Source organism: Thalia democratica, chromosome 9 (genome assembly GCF_965202585.1).
Source record: "Thalia democratica chromosome 9, ktThaDemo2.hap1.1, whole genome shotgun sequence".
NCBI classification, from domain to species: Eukaryota; Metazoa; Chordata; class Thaliacea; order Salpida; family Salpidae; genus Thalia; species Thalia democratica.
In genome coordinates, this window is record NC_139173.1 from 22,955,112 (window position 1) to 22,977,807 (window position 22,696).

A 22,696-nucleotide genomic window follows, 5' to 3' on the forward strand; every position below is an offset into this window, starting at 1 on the left:
AAATTTTTAAGACTTTGGTGATTTAGGGTTTTTATCTTTTTTTTCAAAATATGCAATTTATGACAAATCTTTTAATAGAAGTGATCTGTAAAATTTAAAAAATCATGTAGGTACATAAACTCAAGTTTAATCCTTTGCAGTAGCTTGCTTTGTTTTTATTTTATGTTTACTATAGCTTGTAGATGATACTTAAGCAAGTCCTGTTTTAGGGAATTTTCAACTTAGCTTACTTACCGCAAGATATTGATTTTGCGGTAATTCTTAAAGAAATTTTGCTTTTTTGAGTTCATTTGCGGCAGTCAGCTAAGAGTTTGCGGCAGTGAAGTGGGCAAAATGGTCGTTTTCAAAATTGAAGTTTTAAAAGAGATTTCGTTCAAAAAAATAACGAAAACGTTATAGATACTTTTTTTTTTCTTAGAAAATTTCAAGGTGGTGCAGTTGCGGCAGTGCAACACCCCACGCGACGCCCCTGGTACAGACTATCGTTATAGGAATAATAGCGGAAGGTCAAGAAATGTGCAGTTCCTTAGTTTTGACTAGTTAAAATACTAATGCTTTTAAAAAGATAAAAACTATTGTTCAATTTAGCTTTTATTGTTAATTTAGCAACTTTTTATTTATTTATAATGACATATGGGTATATTTGCAAATCACCATACTAGAGTGTTTGATTAACCCAAGTAAAGGGCTAAATACATTAAATAAAAGTGGCTCCATATCGTTTAATGTATAGTGACATATTTATATTTGCACCAAAAAAATTGTAAAAAAGTCACTTAATACGTAAGACCATTACTGCTGAAACGCCACGATGACAATTGGATGAAAATGGCGAACATCTTGTAGATTTGTACAATTCATCTTAAACTTTGTTTAAAAGTTTGTATTTTTATTTATAAAGCACTTAAATATGCTTTTATTTAGCTCAAGTGATCATTCTAAAATGTTGACAGATCACAAAGTGAACATTCTAACCAAGCTGAACTGTTACTTGAACATTACAAAAAAATAGTCCCAGCCATTGCATTGTTAATACAAAATTTCTTTTTAAAATTTCACCTTAACGTTGATTGACAAATTCAGTATGAGCTAAAAAGTATGAAGGTTTTGTGGAATGCTCATCCTAATTTCTATACTTCATATAGCACCAATAAAAACATTCCAATTTGTTTATAAAACATTTTAGATTAAAATCTAGCCAGCATTTATTACGGCCTTCATCAACACAGTTGAGATGTTTTATGCCATCGATAATAAACAATGAACTTACCGCAAGATCAACAACAACCTGCCTGATGTGTCCTAATTAGGTCGAAATCGGTCGTAGGATTGCCTCGGATGCTGTTGTTGTTGATCTTGCGGTAAAGTTCATTGTTTATTATAGATTAAAATCTAGTAATTACTGAGAAAATATAAAAATCATAAACAAAACTAATCATAACAAGTATCCAACAACTTTAGTGATAATTTTTAAGAAAGACTAATTTTAAACTCTTTTATTTTATTCTATCATTGTGACCATAAAAAACAAATTTTCTATTTTAAAACAAAACGTTTCGGGTTCGCTTGGAAATCAACTACTCCACTACCAGCATTGAAAGTAGTGGCAATGATGTTTTAAAGCTCCCCGCACTGCGACACGACGATCGGAACTTTAGGCCGGTTGTTGGCGCCCACCGGCACATTTTCGATCTTCCTCACAACGAGCAGCGACTCCCCGATTACTTTACCTGAGAATATTAATTCTTTAGAAACATAAAAATGAAGTTAAAAAAAAATTCATGTACAAAAATTTACAACCACCTGCATATATATAACTGATTTTTTTTACTTTGCCTGTGAATTCTGTTAATGTTGGTTGTATGTTGTATATATTGAGATACAAATCATAAATGTTTTTCAATTAGAGAAAGTCATACATCTTTCTGTATCCGTTTTTTTTTGCAAACATTAAAGTTTATTGATTTCTTTATGTGGATTTAAAACTTATTGAAATTTCGAAAAAATATAATTATCTTTTTACTAAAAAAATTTTGAAAATATCTAGAAGAAAAAGTCAATTAAACCAATTATAAAAAAGCTAATTAGTGTTTTAAGACAGTAATGCTTATTTAAACCTTGAAAGTATGAAATTTATAAATTGATTGAACATGATACAAAAAATGCATAGCTAAAATTAAGATCAATATTATTTGATAGGAATAAAGCTGCCACTTTTCGAAATTAATGATTTATTAAATTTTAGTACTTGCATATATTCAGTTAAGTTAAAATAAAACTTTTCATGACCATCCTATTTTTTTTAAATGCTTCATTTATAGGCCTAAGTAATTTAAATAATTAAATTTTTATAGTTTTAATATAACTTTAAAACTAACAGAACTTTGAAGCTATACAAATTAATTATTTCAAACTATTACTATTCTTAAAAGGAATTAGTTACTTTTTAAAATAAAAAATTCTTCTGCTTGCAAAACTGTGTTTTTACAACGTATAAGTTTTTTGTAAAATTAGGATATATAGTTTATTTTAAAATAATCATAATACTTTTACTAAGAACGGATCAAAATTGCACGAGGGGACTAAATTGCACGAAGGGTCAATTTTGTACGAAGATACTTTTGCACGGAGGGTCATTTTTGCACGAGAGTAAAAAAAGAACAGAAAAAAAAACTAAAAACTAAAAGATAAATTAATAAAAAAAAAAAAAAGTTACTGACCGAGGGTAAAGTTTAGGGGTAATAGTGATATTAAAAAAAAAAACAACTAAAAAAAATTATTATTAAGAAAAACAATAAAAATGAATGAAAACAAATATATTAATCAAAAAAAAAAAAAAAGACACCGACCGAGGGTAAGGGGTAACAGTGATGGCATAAAAAAAAACTGAAAAAAAAAAATCAACCCGTGCAAAAATGTTCTCTTTTACAAAAGTGTCTTCGTGCAATTTAGTACGCTCGTGCAAATTTGACACCTACCCACCTTTACTAAGCTAAGTAATTCTAAAACCTGAAACAAATGCACTTAGGTTGTTGAGTTTATGTTAAATGTTATTTAAAAGCTTTAAATATAAACCTTTTTTTAAGAATATTTTACAATTTAAACAACTTTTGAGGTACAGGCTTTGCAAAGTTTTCCAATGCAAATATACAGAAATATTTTTTTTTGTCAAAGTTTTTGTAACTAAAAAAATCATAGAAAATCTATCTTCTCTTATGTTTTTAAAGCTATAGACTTTAAATCTTTAAGAAATGTTCTTTGTATGATATTAAAAAGCTGTATTCTTTCAAGAAAATATGAATAAGTTTTTGATGACTTAAACAGGATATTTACTAATTAAAAGTAACACTTTAGATAACAAAATCCTCACAATAATGTTATAGCTTAAAAACTGTAGAAGAAAAAATAAATCAACAATTTTTTTTATTTAATCCGTCATATAATACTGATCTCTCAAACTTTTGATCCGATGCACCTCACTTTTTTTTGAATTTTAAACAAGCATTAAAAGCAACTGGTAGTGTGGTTAAAGCTCGACAAGATAAGTACAAGTTTTAAAAATACTGTCGCATTGCCAATGAACTTAGTAAAACTTTATTCGTTTTTTACTTAAGAATCGATATTACTGTAGAGCAGGGTTTCCCAAACTCATTTACTAAATCGCCCCCTTTTCAGAAATTTGAAAAAAATCGCCCCCCATGTTTTTATAAATTTTTTTCTTATCCTTTAATACGCACTTTTGAGCCAAAAAAGTTGTATTCGAAATGTCATTTAGTCTTGAATATATTATATACGCTCTTTTGGGAAATGTTCAAAGTAATTTAAAGGGCTTGAAAAATAATTTACCGTTATTTTCTTATAAGCCCAGGAAAGTGTATAATAATACTTAAATATTAAAAAGCCTTTTGTAATCTGTAATCAATTCTGTTTAAATATAAATTGTTTTGAAACTAATGAAACTTTTAGGTTAGTTGCGGACAACTTTTGTAGTCAACAAGTCATTTTTACTAAAAAATCCTTTCTAGTGTCGACTTGTTAAAAAAATGTACTTGCGGGCTACATAATTTAAAAAACTAAGATATAAGAAAATTAAAAATCTCGAGCAAAATTTAACAAATTGATTTACTATTATTGCGATCTAGGAAGTACTATTGTGAACTGAAAACCAAATTGAAAGCGAATTTCAAAGTAATAAGTATCAAGAAGCTAAAGTTTATTGTTTTGAACACAAGTAGTTTTTAAGTTAATTAGCGGGCTGAAATTTGACTGGATATGGGCCGTACGTTACCCATCTAAAATCTTAACTGAAACCTAGGCATATTCTAAAACTATTTTACCATAGATTAAAAAACTACAAAAGAATGAACAGCTTATTTTACACAGAATGAAATAAATATTAAAACATCATTGCTGATCTATTTTTAGGAAGTTTGACCGACTGGTTGATTATCTCTCATGAAAATTGGTTTAGTCAATAGCTTCTGTTAATGCAGAAAAATTATTAATTTCAATGCTCAAAGGTATTATAAGCAAGTTAGTTGAAAAGAAAAAAAACTTAAATTTTTAAACTATATGTTTTGTAGTAGAATACCATGATTCAGTATTTGACTTGGAATAACTTTTAAAAAACTAAACCTTATCCTAACAATTTTTTTATTTAAGTTTAAATAAATAAAATTAAAGGTTTTACAGTTAATTTTGTGAACAGAAAGTAATCTATTAAAAATATTTTTATTAGATTAAAATTTTGGTTTGTTACTGTAGCAGTCTTTTCGATGGCTTATTTAATTCTGTTCAAAAATGAATTTGTTTTCTAGCTATCAACCTACAATAATTTATCAGAGGAAAATAGTGAAAAATTAAAAGCTAGGGTTAAAATATTAAAATAAACAACACATCTTAATTGCCAAAATATTTTGATTTAAGATAAAACAAAAAAAGTTGTACTAATAGTTTGAAATCCTTAATATACAGTTTTTTAACAATAATAAATCAAGTTAGAAAATAAAACTGACTTTAAGAATGTTTTTAGTGAAATAGTTAAAGTCATTTGAAATAGAGACCTCAATCTATACTTTTTTAAAGTCCAAAAATCTTTATTGAAATAAAAACTTTATTGGTTTACAAGATTTTTTTACTTATACAGACTAAACAAGTAATAATAAAAATAAATAAAAATAAATATCTTTTAAACAAATATTATATTCACTATGCTATAAAAAGTTTTAGTGTAATGTAAAACAACAAATATAAACTACAAAATCAACCAAGTCAAAACAAAACCACTCAATAAATACAGTAGACTTGAATTTGCACTTTGAACAAAATCAAAAAGTGCTAACTCAAAAATGCATTTTAATTTTTTTTACAAAAGGCAAATTTCAACATATTCTAATGCAATACTGTTATGAATATTCGTGAAATCCACTGAAACATAAAAAAATGATTATTAAAAAAGATTGATCTATATAAGCTATTAAGTATAATAAAGTTTTTGTTTTATTAACACTTAGTTAGTTATATACTTTATTTAATTTAAGTTAAGAAATTTTAAATTTGCACTTTTTTTTGAGTAAAAGTGCGAACTCAAGAGGAAGTCTACCGTAATTAGTATTCATTTGGCATTAAGCAAACCTGTTGTAGAATAAATAAGTTAATAAAATTGTTATCATAAAAAGACTACTTCAGTACAATACAAACGAGCTCAAGTAAGAAATCTTTTATAAAATCAACTAAAATTGAAGACCTTACAGAAAATAATGTCTGCAACTGAAGTCTAATCTAATGTGAAGGATGAGCTTCATGACTGATTGCAAGTTTTTCTATATCTGGCTCTAAATCAGTCAAACAAAGCCTCAAGTCACCTCCTTAACAAATATCTAGATTATATATTTTGCTCAATATGTTGATAACTGAACTGAAAGCTTTCTCAACAACATAGCTAGAAGGAAAAACTATAAACAACAATCTAACTTCCTTCTAAATGGAAATGATTGGATACTAATGCCTTAGTTTTTGTTGAGTCCAAAAGCTTTTATATCGTTCTTTGGAAAAAATCACTTTAAGTTCAAGGTCAGTTTGTAAGTCTGAGAAAGTTTCCTGTCAGCCAACGTTTACTTCAAAAAGATCTGCTTTGAAGGGATCCATAATCCACTTCGGGACGTTTAATTGACCTCAGGGTCAAATATTTTCTGGCAAGCTAAAATTAGTAAAATAAAAAGTAAAAATTTTATGACTGCCCAAAACTATAAAATCGCCCCCCATTCGCCCCCTTACTAGTTATCGCCCCCCCCCCCCTTTCGCCCCTTTACTAAAATTCGCCCCCGACTTACTAAAATCGCCCCCAGGGGGGCGATATCGCCCACTTTGGGAAACCCTGCTGTAGAGTAATATCAAGAAATACTGACTATAGAAAGCCTGGCAAACTGATAAAAAAATTAAGTTTAAAAAAAAAACTATTAAGTTAAATGTAAGTACAACTTTATTCGATTCAGCTATATAGCGACAACTGTTGATAGATTTACACTTAATTTTTAATACAATATGTTTTAATCATTCAAGTTAAGTTTTAAAAACAATATGAATAAGAGATAGTTTTGCTTTTTAATTCTTTAATTATATGGTTTATTATGTATTTATAAACGTACATATTTCAAGTTTGTTATAAACTTTGTAAAGAAATTGAAAAACATATGTTCAGGGTTCGTGCGCAAAATTTTTTTCATTTAGCCTGACTGAGACCAATTTAGCCTGACATTTTCTCAAAGTAAGGAAAATCCCCTTTAGAAGTCATTTTAGGTATTGAGGGATCTTGATTAGTACTATTGTAGTCTCCGACTTCAACCAGCTTTAACTCAAAAATATTTTGAGCTTTAAAAATATACAAAAAGCAACTCATAGCTTAGTTACAACTCAAAAAAATAAGACTAAATTGTGAAAAAGGTGATTGCCCCCCCCCCCCTTATGCCCCTTATATAACAAATTCAGTGATAAGTTTTAAAATAAGTGTTATATCTAATCTAATACTAGTGTAAAATTTTAATACATATTATTAAACACAGTTGTTCAATTTAATTAAGCACTATAAAAACATTATAACCAGATGATTTATAATAAAACGACGTGCATTGTTGTGTATTATTAAAATAAGTATTAAAATTCAAACAAATAGCTAAGTTGTTGAACTAAACTGTAATGTTTAAACTGTTTTTTTTTTAAATTTCATAATTATGACGTATACAATGTATTCAAAACAAATAACGAAGATTCTTAAAAAAATTTTAGAGATTCAACAAAAGGTTTTATGCATTTATTTTTACAAATACTGACTGATTTTGTCTTTAAAAACTAAATCTTTATTTAGAAACAAATTCACATCTCAATTTGATCTTAAAGAAATTTCTCTTTTTTTTTTATCAAAAACTTTCAAGCATTTGAACTGAGAAAAACTGACATTCTCAAATTTTTAAATAAAAAACTGATTTAGCCTGACGTTTTTCAACTTTTTTCAAAAAACTGATTTAGACTGACTTAGCCTGACGCGCACGAACCCTGTATATTTGTTAAACTTTGTAGTTATATAGATAAAAAATATAAAATATCTAAAAGACATTATTAAAATTATTATAACAAAAAAAAGTTCCATGATTTTTCAGACCAAAAACAATTAGTCATCTTTTTAAAAGTAGTAATATTTTTTTTTAAATAATTTTTTTTTAATTATTTGATATTGTTATAAAAATAAAGGATATAAAAAAAATATTTTGAAAATCATAATTGTTGATCACAGAAATACTTGATAATATATATTAATCAGATTTAATCAGACTCCGTAGATCTGTTCTTAAATTTATTTGAGAGCAGTGAAACGCCGTTAGTTGAAATAAAGTTTTAGCACAAGAACATCTGTGGTAATCAGATTTATTAAACTTTTTCAAGTGTTATTGATATTTTTTCATTTTGTATTTTAAACACAAGAAGTATAAGAGCTACTTTAAAAAAGATTGATATTACTTTTTTTTTAAACAGAAATATTTGTTAAGATTGAACCAAAGTAAGAAAACTAAACATGGCAGAGATAATTAGTTGTATTCTTTCATTCGTGGTTGGCATATTTCCTTCTTTTATGAAAAAAGCAATGGACTAACTTATTTGAAAACAAATTTTTATGTTTTTGTATATTTTATCGAAGCAATTGTACAACCGCATTTATACTTGTATCTTCCTTCGAGAACCGATACTTTTTTTAAAGGAAATACTTGCTTTAAATTTATTCTACGAAAACAAAAGGAACGAGTAACTTAAGGCTTATCAAGAAAACGACTATCTTGTTTCTTATGCTTATGCTATTCTATGAAACCCACTACTTTTTGAGACTTTTAAACACCAAGTTCAAGTAATCATTACGCTTTAAAATTTTTACTAAACAAAAAGCTTCTAGTGGAAATATTGAAAATTATGAGTTTTAATGACAGACTATTTTTATCTGTATCACAAAAAAAACGTAAGAACATGGGAGTTACAAAACCCTCAATGGATTTTTTCACAAGATTGTTGTATGGAACCATGTTTGATCAAACACTTTTTTTTTCAATGCACCAAGAAAAAATTATTGCAAATGTTTTATCATGAATTACTATCATTCTAAGTAAACGTTTGCCAGCTTCAAAATCAAACATTTTAATGTTGATAACTTAAATTCTGTGAGCAACGAAAGGAATAGGAAAATGTTATGATTAGTACGCTGAGTAAAAACTATCCTTGCAAAAAAAATCAAACATAAAACGGTGGTGACTTGATGTAAATAACTCGCTAAAGGTTGTACAATTGACAGACCTGTGCAACATGACAAGAAAAAAATTACCAACTACAACTTTAAACAACTAGTGAAATACATCTAAGTACACTAAACATATTAAACAAAAAAATCTGGCTGAATAAACTACCTGCATTAGTTCTAATCAGGTTCAATCAAAAAGCTTTATGTTGGCTTCTGTGAATTTTCATAACTCTTTAAATAAAGTAACAAAAACTATTAAAAAAGGCATTGTTAGACAAATTTTAATGTTATTTTATATTTAAAAGATGATAATATTAAAAACTTCTTATTATCACTATATTCTGCATTGCGTATAAAATTTCTTTTCAAAAATAACTTAACTTACATAAACCTGAAAGTGAAAAACACTTTTATAACAATCATTATGTTTGCACCAAACACCTTATCCTCAAAATATTATGCCTAAACATTAAGCAGGTATCAGAATCACTAGGATTTTGAAAATATTTCAGTGTACAAGTAACTATATCGTCTTATATCACCAACAAAAACTACTAGTTAGTGCCGTTTATACAGTATATTCATACTTTCCACCATTTTTTTTCTTTATTTATTTCTTATTTATTTTAACTATCACTGTTACCCCTTATCCTTACCTTTGGTTGGTAAGCGCTTCTCGGATTTGAATGGGGAACTGAGCGTCTCCCCGTTTATACAAAAAATAAAATTTATTGCTTTTTTGACGTCTGCTTATATGAGTATGTGGCTAACTTAAAAATTATACAAAAATTAATTTAAAAGACGTTTCTAATAACAATTAACATTTATACCATTTTTAACACTTAAAAATTATATTTTCTGGGAACTCAAGGATTACCAAAGTTCTAGGATGTTTTTTATTGATGCCAAGTTCAAGAAAGTATATTTTCAAGTATGATGTATGACTTTAATTTATGTTACCACCCTGACAAAGTTTTAAAAGTTACAAAACTTGTACAAAACACCTTAAACATTTTTTTTCAGATATTGTACCACACAAAAAATGCTAACCGAATACAACGTGCTTTCCATCTAAGTAGTCGCATTTTGAACACGTGATGAAGAACTGGCATCCGTTCGTGTGCTTACCACTGTTTGCCTGCAATTTCACATTTAAAAAAATACGTTATAATTAAAATATAAAACCAAAGTATTAAAAAGAAAGACAATATTATGTTTGAAATATTACACTACTTCTAGACATTTAATATATAAATACACTTACAGTAAGAACGGTATCAAACTTATTTAGATAAAGATAAGCTTTATGTGTAAAAACCGCGGCAATACTTATAAAATAAAAAATACGACGATATACAGCTTAAAATTGTTGCACAGTTCGTTTACTGAGACGTATTTACAAAAAAATATTAAGCTTAAGAGTTTCTACTTGGCTATTAAAAAACTTAACATTCACAAATCTAACCATGGAGAGAAGTCCTGGCCCAGTGTGCTTTTGAATGAAATTTTCATCGGCAAACTTGGTTCCTCCGTAGATGCTGGTCAGTCCTGTGCCGTCGTTCTGTTGTTAATTTGTTACATTTTCTAATGCTAACTTCAATTGTTAACAAGTTACAAGATGGACGAACTTAACTGTATAATAACAATGTTTGAAAAATTGATTTAGATGTTTAAGAATTTTAAGAAACCCACTTACAGACCTTAAAAGTCTGCTACCTAACAGATTAAAAATAACAAAGTAGTTTAGCTTAAATTTTGAACCTTAAAGTACTGTGCACATTAACAGATTAATTGATGATAATATAATTAAGGGCATAGTGAGGTTGTTTCACATGTTTAACCTATTTTATTATTGTTTTTTGTATTTTTATTTAAAATACAAGTTGTTTATTAATATTCAAACCATTTTTTAGATATAACCGGTTAAAGTAGGAAAGTAGGGTAGGTTTGTTATGAGAGGAGAAAACTAAAATTGTAAATATATAGAAATCACACAAATAAAACATCTCCTAAGGTATTTGAGAGATACACTTGACACTTTTAGGAAATATTGCTTTCAATATATAGACAAATATCTTGTAAGATATTTAAATATTTTTAACTTTTTAATGTTTTACGCTCATATTTATTTTTTTGATAAAAAAAAAGTTAGTACAGATTTTTTTGAATACGAAAGGAAACTTTTCTAAAAAATATATTAAACTTACTAATGCTGTTATAACTGAGATTTTAACTATTGTTATCTGAAACATTTGAAGATAAACAAAGGTTTTTAATAAATAAAAGTTTAGTTGTAAATATATATCAGAGTTTCCCAAACTTTTTTTCATAAGGCCCCCTTTAAATAAATTAAAAAAGCTGTGGCCCCCTTCAATAAGATTTATAGAAAAAATACCATCAATGCGTCGAGACCTATTTTTTGTTTTTTATCATCAACTTCAGAATATCTAGTATAAGTTTCAAATTATTGCCATAGACCCCTTTAATACTCACGGCTACCTCTTTGGCTCCTTATATTTCTGTAGTAGCTCCAAAGGGGGCCATATGGCCCATTTTGGGAAACCCTGATATATATATATACCTGATATTTATATCTTAATTTTTAAATATTTCTATAATTGAATATTTAGACTTACTATACTTTTATAGATTGAATTGAAATTTATAAAGGTGTATGTCATAACAAAGCATTTAAAAAAAATACAGTTTAGATATTTCAATAATTCAGTATTAGAGTTTAATTTTCTATTTTGTATATAAAAACTTTATAATCTGGTTCAGTTTACTTGTAGTTCAAAGATTCTTAAAAAAACAATTATAAAATTTTAAAGGTATATATTTCAATGTGGTAATATTATCGTAACAAAAAAAAATCAATAACACTTAAGTTTTCAAAATAACAATGTAATTTCATATTTAAAAAAACAAAAAAAATTCAACAAAAACTTAAAAAAAAACAAAATATATTAGATTTAGTTACAAACTTGAATAAAATCTCCACCCTGCACCATAAAGTCTTTGATGACACGATGGAATGAAACGCCTTTGTAACCAACTGGTATTCCGTCTTTTCTGAAAATTTACAATCATTAAGAATTACATATAATTTACATTAAAAATTAAAACTTACAGTAAGATACTTATATTATAATAATTTGTTTTGAGTGAAAAATAGGAATAAAAAGTATTGAACTTAAACTATGTTTCTTGCGTAATATACTCGAAAAAAAAGGTTTGTAGCAATTTTTAAATAGCTTCACATGCCAAATTGTCCATAATTGATCAAGTATTCAGGCCATTAACTTTTATTCCTGATCTTACTAATTTTTTATACTATAATTAAAATAGAAAGCAATATCAAAAACAAAGCGTAACAATGATTAATTATACAAAAAAAAAAAAAACAATAAGCTTCAAACTATAATTTTTTATATTATGGTTATGTAATTGTATGTTTTAAAAGTTTCTTTATATTTAAAAAAACTTGTTTACTGAAAATATTTATGCTTTGTTAACATAAGTATAATGGTATAACTTAGCGGTTCATAAGTATCATAATAGCTTTGTATTAATTTTGTTTATTAAACTATCCTTCAAATAGAATAAACTCTCTAAAGTAAAAATTACTTAAAAAAATTTCTGAATGTAACACAACAATAATATATACCTTCAAAAATATAACCTATTCTTAAACATATACATTTTATCTAATTTTAATATAACTAAGTTTGTGTTATAGTGGTTTTACTTGTACCCAGTAAACGAAGCGGTTCGCCCTAAAAAATCGCTATAGTGGTTTGGTAATTTTTTTACCGTGGGATATCATAAAAAACCAGCACAATAAATTAGCTTCCTAGATGTTAGAAAATTGAGCGATAGACATATGAAAATTTTACCTGATTGATATATTTAGTAAGAGAACTTTTATTTTAACAAGTTAGTTTTATTTTGTATAAGCTATTATTTGAAAACTAAATATTTTTGAAGTACACTTATTTTTTAGATAAGAAAAGCCGAAGTTGAAAAGTTAGATAGCTCTCTTATAGAAGCAGCAAACTTAAAGAGCAAAAGTTAACTATTTTGTTTAAAAGTTATCTTTTCTTACAGCTTTTAAGAAAATATTTTTAAACGTTAAGAACTCAGTTACAATAAAATAATAAACGTTATATTGTCAGAAACAAAGATAAAACTGAAAAAAGACAAGCTCTATATAATAATCACACAGAAAAGACAATTTTTTAGAATTTGTTAACATTCTTTTGTCTTCTAATTTTTTTTACAAATGGTTTCCTAATGATTTTTATTTTGTACTTCTAATGATAACTATTTTAAAATAAGTTTGACACTGAATACATAATAACTGTATGGTAAGTCACCAGGACCATCCTATTTGAATATAACTGACTGCAGAACTTACTTGCTAGTACTAATTTGTTTCAAGTCAAATAGGAAAAAAAAGTACTGCTGAAAAAATGGGGAAAGTACAATTATCTTTGAAAACTTGAAGCTATTAAACTTGTTTATATAGAAGTGACAGTTCATTAAAAAAAAGTCTGGTATTTATCTGAAAGAGTTCACAGAATTTAAACATGACTTGAAGAAGCTAATAGGGCATCATAATTTATTAGTCAAAGATAACGAAGGCAATAGAATAGATTTAGAAAAAAAACTCTAAAAATACTAAAATATCAATAGAAAAAGGCTTCGAGAACCTTTTCTAACTAAAAACATCATCAAACTGACTATTTCAAAGCATGAAAACTAAAGAGTAGTTATTTATAGACAAAGCGAACATCAGTAGATTCGAAAAACGAAAGCTTAACGTATGCAAGAAAATCTCAAAACTATTTTTCTCTTCAGCGATAGTAAGTCAAGAAATGCCTGATATTCCTCTTAGTAGTTCTTACAATGCCGATTTAGATGAAGCATCATTTACTAAACGAATAAAACTTCCACACAAGTGTATTGTAATAACAGGTGTTGCATTGACAATAGGTTAGTAAGAACTAATATCAACCTAGTTGAGAAATAACAATTGTGTCTGTTTTAATAAATACTTGTAGTGGAAATTTAAATTTTGCCAATTCAAGTCATACATATGTTTGAAAACATTTCAAAAAAGATAACTAAAAATTCTTATTTAACTATCATGCAAAAACAGACTGCTTCAATTAACCTTGTGGTTCATTAAGACGGTTACATGACAATTCAAATCAAAAAAAAAATTAAAGGACACAATTAAAAACTAATACTTATTTAAAGTAGAAGATAGGTTTTATTTTAAGATAATGATAGTAAAAAAAAAAACAAAAAAATTAAAAATACTAAATTTTTTTATATTTAGAACGTAGTTTATCCATATCTCAAAAAATATTCATCATTTTGCCTAAAAAAAAGGTTTGCAGGTTTTAAATACACCAACAACTTCTTGTTACATTTATTAAATATATGTCATTTTTCAAGTTGTTGTCCTTCAAACTTGTTTTAAAGAGTTTGAATTGTTTGAGTTTCAATAATTGTGCGCCCAATTGGGGCAAAAAAAAACTAACGCAATATTGGATGGCAATTTTAAGGAAAAACACTTGTTAGTTTCAGTCTAAAGAAAAACAAAGATTATCTTTAGGAGTTCCTACATTAAAAACAATTCGCAAAACATTTACACCAAAAGAGTAATAAAGTGATAAACCTTGTTCAAAAATAGAACTGTGAGAATAGTACTTATAGAAAGTTTTTCAAGTAAGAGCTGTAAAAACTGTAAACAGCAAATTCTATAAAATTTGCACAGATAAAATTATATAAAAAATAAAACTTATGAAAAACAAGTTACAATAAATTTGTTCTATTAAGAGGTGTTAAAATTTCAAACAAATTGTTTTGCGCTGTTTTTTATATGACTTCCAAGCTGAAAAATATTACTTAGCTAAACTTCAATGGCTCACCATGCACAGACCAGTTCACCGAAGTGTGCATAGAAAATATGTTACAGTGCAAAGAGTATTTTAATTGAAAACCAAAATCAGAGTATTTTTTTATTACAATATTTAAAAAACATAAATAGAACATAAATTTACAGACTTTAACACATCATTTATAAATTAGTTTTTTAGAAATTTATTACAGGTTTTTCCAACTTGAATTTTTCTTGTTAACTTTCAGTGTAAATTAATGAAAAGTCTAAATTAAATCTAAGGTAAAAGTTAGTTTTAATAGTACAAAATTGCTAAAAAAATAATGTAATGGTACTTTGAATATGTTTTAAAATATTCAAACTCTAAATAATATAGAAATGGTTTGTTGTAAATAGTAGTTGTTTATGCTCTAAACTTCATAGCTTAATGTAATTTTTTTTCGAAATTTGTAGTTTCAACTTATTTTTTTAAACAAGTTTAAAATTCTAGGTGTTTCTAGGGGGTAGCTGTCTAAATTGCACGAGCGTACAAAATTGCACAAGTGCACAAAGATACTTTTGCACAAGGGGATAAAATTGGACGAAGAGTCACTTTCGCACGGGTTAACTTTTTTCTATCACTGTTACCCCTAACGCTTACCGAGGGTAACTCAGTTGGTAAGTTTTTTTAATTTTTGGTAAATTTTGTTTTTTTTATAATTTTTATTATTAATTTTTTTTTTACTATCACTGTTACCCCTAACCCTTACCCTCAGTCAGTATTTTTTTTTTGTTATAAAGTTATTTTTTTGGTATTTCTTTTACTCTTGTGCAAAATTGACCCTTGGTGCAAAATTGTCTTTGTGCAATTTTGTTCCCTCGTGCAATTTTGTGCCCTCGTGCAAATTTGGCTTTGTGCAAAAAAGTCCCCTCGTGCAATTTAGACCAGTTCCTGTTTCTAGGTGAAGTGACTACCCTAATATTAAGTCAAGATTTTTTTTTGAAAAAATTGCTCAGAATTAAATATCAAGATGTATTTTTAGTGAAATAGTCTTTTTTGCTTTTTTATTTTTCATAAAGGTGACTCCTATGGTCTTAAGATACTAAAAGCATAAAAACATTATGTTTCCATTATTATTATTTAGTCTAGTGTGCACAGAACTTATTTTCTAGTAATTTAGTAAGCACAGCTTCCAAAAAAGTTGAAGACTTCTTTCATAGGCAACTACTAAATGTTATTTACCATATTTGTATCATACTTTTACAGTAAAGCAAAATATTTATAAATATCTGAAATTTTTTTTGACCCTTTTATAAAGAGAATCCATATCAAAAAATGTCCTTGATAATCATATAAACATTTTTTAAAACTACTTATATAAAAATTAATTAAGTTCATTGACCTACCTTGGCAGTTGAAACCCTAATGAAAGCTTTTTAGTTAATAAATTTTCTTATTCACAAAAAACAGGGTTTCCAAATGTTTTCTCCAGGTTTTTTTAATTACACGTTTTAGGGTCTATTCTTAGTTTAAAATCAAGTTTAATGTAAAAACTGTATTAAATAGTATAATGACATGATTTTTTATCTGTACCATAGATTTTTTTGTGTCAAATCGAAATTTTAATACTTAAAGTGTAAAAGTTGTTTAGAATTCTAAGTTTTCAGGTTTTAAAGTAATTTTTGTTAAAAATTCCAGACTTTTTGGTGATTTTTTTCCAAAGTTCCAGGGTTTTTCTAAATTTATCAAATTCCTGGTTTGGCAACCCTGAAAAAATTTAATAACCAAAGATATGTTCTGGTTATCAGCTAAATTATAAATTAAACAAGTATATAAAACAGCTGAACAGTTTGAATATTTAAATTTTAAATAAAGACCTGTTTTATTTTACAAAAAAATCAAACTGTAACACAAGAATAAACTACTGGTAAACAGTAAAAGTTCTTTTTGACTTAGCTATATTATATTAATAAATGAATGGTTTGAGGGTCATAAAAATACAGTCTTATTAAAGTGTAAGGGCTGTTAAAGTTAGATAAATGAATTTTACAAAGTATAACCTGAAAAGAAAAAAAAAACCTTCATTAAAAAAAGTAGTTGTATAAAAATTTGGTGTACCATGCCATATAATAATTTATAATATATTATATATTTTTGGAGAAAATAAAAAAATAAAACTAAACTATCGTTATTTGCACAAATAGTTTTTTTTTTAAACATAAAACCGAAGTAAAATATTTATATAATACTTGCAACTTATTTTACATTTTATTTCATAAGGCTTTTCAAAACTATACTAGTTTCATTTTCAAGTGATAAATTTTAATTGAATTTGAAAAAAAAATGGTTAGTAAACAGTTTAAAAATATAAGTTTAAATTATGACGTATAAATAAATTCAAATAAATACAAACCTTAGAGATTTAGCAAGTAAAACTAAAGTAAAGAAATGTTGATTAATAAACTGTTAAAATTTAGCTTTTCCATTTAATGGAACTTCTTTTTAATTGCACACACTGTCAAAACTCTGACATAGTTCAAAACTTTAAAGTTTTGAGACGATGTAAACAAAGCGAATTCTACAACCTGGAATCAATATTGATTGAGGAAGAGCGACATAAGTTAAATACGCAAATAACATTTAATGGAAAAGCAAAATTAATAACAATTTACTTAAGTTTAACTTGCTGAACTTTAAAGTTTGTATTTATTTGAATTTATTCATACGTCATAATTTAAACTTATATTTTTAAATTGTTTACTAACCAAAATTTTTTTTTAATTCATTTAATATTTATCACTTGAAAATGAAACTAGTATAGTTTTGAAAAGCTTTGTGAAATAAAATATAAAATAAAATGAGTAATATGTTAATAATAATTTGCAAATGGTATATAAATACGTTTAAAAACCTTCCTATAATAGAACGAAGTAAAATAGTTTTTAAACAGTACTAAAAACACTGTCTATGCTTTAACTTCTGAAAAAATTTTAATATATAAAGGGTAGTTAATAAAAAACTTGAAAAATTTTGTCTGAGTCATCAATTTTTATTTAAATTCGAAACTAATAATTTTCTTACTTACGTATACCACACTTTTTATATTTTTATTAATAAAGATATATAAACTACTTAACTTATTAAGCAAATCAATATTATTATTTTAATTCGGAAAAGTTAGAATTTTTTCAGCTCAACTAAATATAAATTTTTGTTAAAGCTTATTTGAATATAAATATATGCACATGTTTCTTTTATATTTTCGATAGGTTTATTAATTATATCTTTAATTATGCCATTATGCTAAAAGAGTATCAAAGTTAGTTCGTTTACAAAGGACTTAGTTTAAAATTAGAAGAAAGATAAAATCTAAGTATTCGATTTTTTTTTGTAATCAAAAGTTGTTAAAATAAAACAAAAGTATTAATAATCAAAATTTCAAACTTTATTTCTAATACTTAACATTGTGTCTATATAAATAAGCAAACAAAAAGTGTCCAACGAGCGGTTTTGAATGATCTGCAATGAAAACCCTCAGTTTGAATACAAATTAGAAAAAAGTTTTTTGTTATAAACATGCATATTAGAATCTGTATGCTATTGTTTTTGAGTGTAAGACTAAAAAATAAAATCTATTAAAAATGTTAGTTCTGTTTATACTAATGCAAAGATTTTCAAAACTTATAAAAACTAAAAACTGTGCTGATCTGGTTTGATCAAAAAATAAAACGGGCGAAGTAAATAAATTTGCTTTTATTTTTGACAAAACTACAATTATAACAATTTTACCTTATAGACTTCAAAGCATATAAAAATTTAAAACAAACAACTTTTTATAGGAGAAATATTACTAAAATAAATAAATATAGCAAAATTTTGTAAAGTGCACACTATTTTAAAGATTAAACTATTTAAGACAGACTGATTTAGTTAAGTATGATAAAAATTGCTTTTACAAATATATTTATTATATTTGTTAAGTAAGAAATATATTACACATAATAAACATCATTAGTAAAATACAAAAACAAAAAATATTAATAATTAAGTAATAGTAGTACCACTGCAACTAAAAATATAATTATGCTCAGATTTTATTGAGTAATTTAATATTAGAACTTAAAAAGTTATTAAAAGCAGTATAATGAAAAAGTAACAAAATTTATAGTTTTTAATATCTTTTTAAATACAAAAACATACTTGTATTCTCCAGTACAAAACTGGCGGAAATTTTCCGCTGTTTTTGGAACAATATCACTAAAAAGCTCCATTTTGATTCTTCCTATTTCCTATAAAATAGTAAACATAAAACTCTACACAAACCAAAGTATAACAAATAATCGCAACAAAAATGCTACTAAAAAAAATCAATTAGAGTTTTAATAATTTTTTAACTTTCCTTTTGCTTACTATTGAACACTTCATGTAATTAAAAACGCTATACAGATATGAGTATTAAATTACTTATACAATACAAAAAAAACTTGTTCATTTATTTTGAGAGCTTAATAATAAAGTTTTTTTATAATTTTAGCTATATTGAACAAAAATAATAGGTACATACTTTTGATTTCATTTATATTAAATTGAAATACTTATGTATCTAAAAATGTAGAGTAAATCACAGAAATTTCCCTTATACCTCAACATTTTAGTTAGGGTTTTCAAGTACTAAAGTTTACGTTGTGATTTGCCTTTGTAAAATTTAAATAAAAAACAAGCTATGGCTTTGCTTAGGAAGTTTAAATATAGTTTAGTGATAATTTCTTTGTTAGATCATCAAGAAATAAAAAAACTTGGTAAATTATTTTAATTAAATTAAAACGCACAAAATGGTTAATTTGATTAAATAAAAATTATTTACAATCAACTTTTTCTTGTTCAACAATTGATAACAAAAATAATTTGGTATTAAACAGGGTTTCTACTCTTTGAGTCAAAAAATCATCCCTGAGTGACAAGAAACTTTCCTGAGTAACCTTAAACTTCCTTGAGTTTTTTTTTCAAATCCTTAAAAACTTTCAAAAAAATTATTAAAAATAAATTAAAAAAAACTACAATGTTAATTCTAAGAAAATTAAAGAACTAGCCGCAAGGCTAAAAAATATTTAAATAAGTAAATTAAAAAAAAAAAAAAAATTTTTGAACAAAATATTGAAACTGGATTAACTAAATCTAATTCTAGGTCTAAAAAAATGTCCCTGAGATTTTTTTAATAATCTTAAAACTTCCATGAAACTTTTAGAAAAAATCAAAATTCCCTAATTTTCTTTGAGATTTTCATTAATTTGAAAATTCCTTGAGTTTCCCTGAAAGTGTAGCAACCCTAATTAAATTTCTTAGTTTAATTATACCATTAAGCATTTTGTTTCTTTTAATTGTATCTTAGTTTGATTAAATAATTGCTTTACATTGATAAGTTATTACTCTAATAAGCCATTAAAGATGTTTTTTTTTCTGTATACAATCGGTATTATGATAAACCTAAGAATAAAACAAAAAACAACAAAACTAAGTATTATGTATATTTAGATTTAAATACATAGCTTATGAAATTAGAAAACAAACAACCTTTAAAATAGTAAAAGTAAATAAAAAATAGTGTTTAAAATATGACATAGAAAAAAAAATTAACTGGTATAATGAAAACTTTCATAAGCAGAGGAAAACAAATATGTCAATTGAAGCAAAATGTAGAGCTCCACATGACTTTGTGTGAATTAAAATAAAAAAAATATTTTAAATTGTAATTTACAATGAACAAAATAGTTAGAAAATATGCAAAACACCAAAAAGATAAACCAAAAAAAAAAAAAAACTTAAACTGCTAATTGACACAATAGCATACAATAGATACACTGGTAACTCAGTAAAAAAGCTATATGGTATTTATAAAGTTTAATAAAACTAAGAAAAAAAAAGCTTTTGAATCACCCAACTTATAAACCAGTAGTTCTCAACCTTTTTGATGCCCTGCACCTCTAAAATATTTTATTTGTTCTCGCACCCCTTGCAGTACATGTAAAGTACATAATAAAGAGAGTAAGTTTCAAAATTACCTATAAAAAAATTAAGACATTTTTTTGCTCTTCAACCAGAACTCTTTATATGGTTTGAATTGCTTGTTAGCTTTAAAAATCAATAGTTATGTTTTTCTAAGTTAAAGAAAAATCTCCTTATTTATGAAACAAAATTGAAAAGCCATCTTAGCCCCCAAGAGGTGTAAACATTTTTTAAACATTAAAATCAAACTATAAGAGTAAAAGAGAGAGTGTGTGTAAAAAATAAACTGATGCAAGTGTTGTTTCAAATTTTAATTTAATGTCTTCAACTAAATAGAAACGCTGTTTAGTTTTATGGTTGCCAAATAGAGCAAATACAGCTCCTTCAGAAACTTTGTAAACAAACAAAAATTTCCTAAAACTAAGAGAAAAGCTTGTTTAAACAACAATTGTTGAAAATACTTTTTTGATAGTAAATTAATAAACTTCAAGAACAAAAAAAAAGACAGTCTAAAGATAAATTAAAACAAGCAGACTTCAAAAACAGTGTCAAGGTTTATTATATATGATAACTAATTATAACTATTACTAGCAAAATTTAAAAACTGTTTTTCTATCAAAAGTGGAAAATATTTCAATAACAAAAAAGAAAAAACCTAAAGCTAAAATTAAATATAGTATAAAAATAAAACTCTTTAAGGTTATGTTGCTCACTGTTTTGTATCAAATTATATATTATCTTTCAAAAGAATTTATTTTAAAAACTAAACTCAATTAATTTAAAAATTGAACTGTTTTATTAAATAAGATAATTTATCATATTGTATTAAGGGCATAGGGTTAACACTTTTTTCACAACTTGATCTTATTTTATATGGTTTTTACTAAGCTACAAGATGCTTTTTACAGATTAAAAAAACTCAAAATAATTTTTGATATATAGCCGGTCAAAGTCAGAGGCAACTATAGGTTCCTTATGGGAGGCGCAAACTAAAACGGCAAATAACTAGAAACCACTAAAAATCTATCTCCTCCTACGTTTTTTGAGATAACTACCTCAAATTTTTAGGAAATGTTTCTTGCAATAATTAAAAATTCTGTCAAAACAAAGTTTAAAAAAAATTAAAAAATAAAAATTTTATAACAAAAAAACAAAAAAAAAACTTTTTTTTGTTTATATTTTATATAAAACTTTTCTTTTTTAGTTTTTAATTTTTTAATTCTCTCCGACAGAATTTTCTAAATATATCAAGGAACACTTTCTGAAATTTTGAGGTAGTTATCGTAGGAGAAGATAAATTTTTATTGAAATAATGTTTTATTGTTGCCTCCTAGTTTGACCGGCTGTATCTCAAAAACTATTTTGAATTTTTAAAATCTGTAAAAAGCATCTTGTAGCTTTTTAAAAACTATATAAAATAAGAATTGTGAAAAAATGTTTTACCCCCCTATGCCCTTAAGATTGTTACAAACAGTAGAAAGAAGCAAAAATAGTATAAAACTTGTGAAAAAAAGTACAAATAACTTTTATATTCTGAAACTGTTAACAAATTAAAATGAAGGTATAAAGTAAAAACTAAGATACTTAACAAAAACATAAAAAAAGAATTATTGAACTTTTATATATGACAAAAATAAATTTACAAAGATTTAATTTTTTTTTTGATTATTAGTTTAAAACTTTAATACCTAACAATTATAATATAAAATATAAAAACAAACCGTTCCTCCAACAGTGATATCCATGAAAACAATTGGTCGTTTAGAATCAGCCATTATTATTTATTATTTTCTAAAATAAGTTAAAAGATTATTCAAATAACATACAACTTAGCCTACAATTTTTATAAATTTGCAACTAGATTTGACTAGCCTAAGGGGCAACCAAGCGTTTATCAATCGATTTATAACAAATCTACTATTTGTTTGTCATAAAAAAATAATTTTCAATTTAAACTTTATTAATCTTTTGATAAGCCAATCACAGAACACTACTAAAATGTTGTCTAGAAAATTGAAAATTGTTT

At 25.7% G+C, this 22,696-nt stretch overlaps 1 protein-coding gene across 1 annotated transcript; it reads right to left on the minus strand.

Annotated features, from left to right (window-relative positions):
* Nucleotides 1–1,506: 1,506 nt before the first annotated feature.
* LOC145844117 (peptidyl-prolyl cis-trans isomerase H-like) lies at nucleotides 1,507–22,463 on the minus strand. The gene is made up of 6 exons (XM_082951473.1): nucleotides 22,392–22,463; nucleotides 18,868–18,956; nucleotides 11,764–11,851; nucleotides 10,245–10,340; nucleotides 9,830–9,917; nucleotides 1,507–1,730 (listed from the first exon to the last, which is right to left on the minus strand). Exons 1-6 carry the CDS (start codon nucleotides 22,443–22,445, stop codon nucleotides 1,618–1,620), a joined length of 528 nt encoding a protein of 175 aa, XP_082807599.1. The 5' UTR covers nucleotides 22,446–22,463; the 3' UTR covers nucleotides 1,507–1,617.
* Nucleotides 22,464–22,696: the final 233 nt, after the last annotated feature.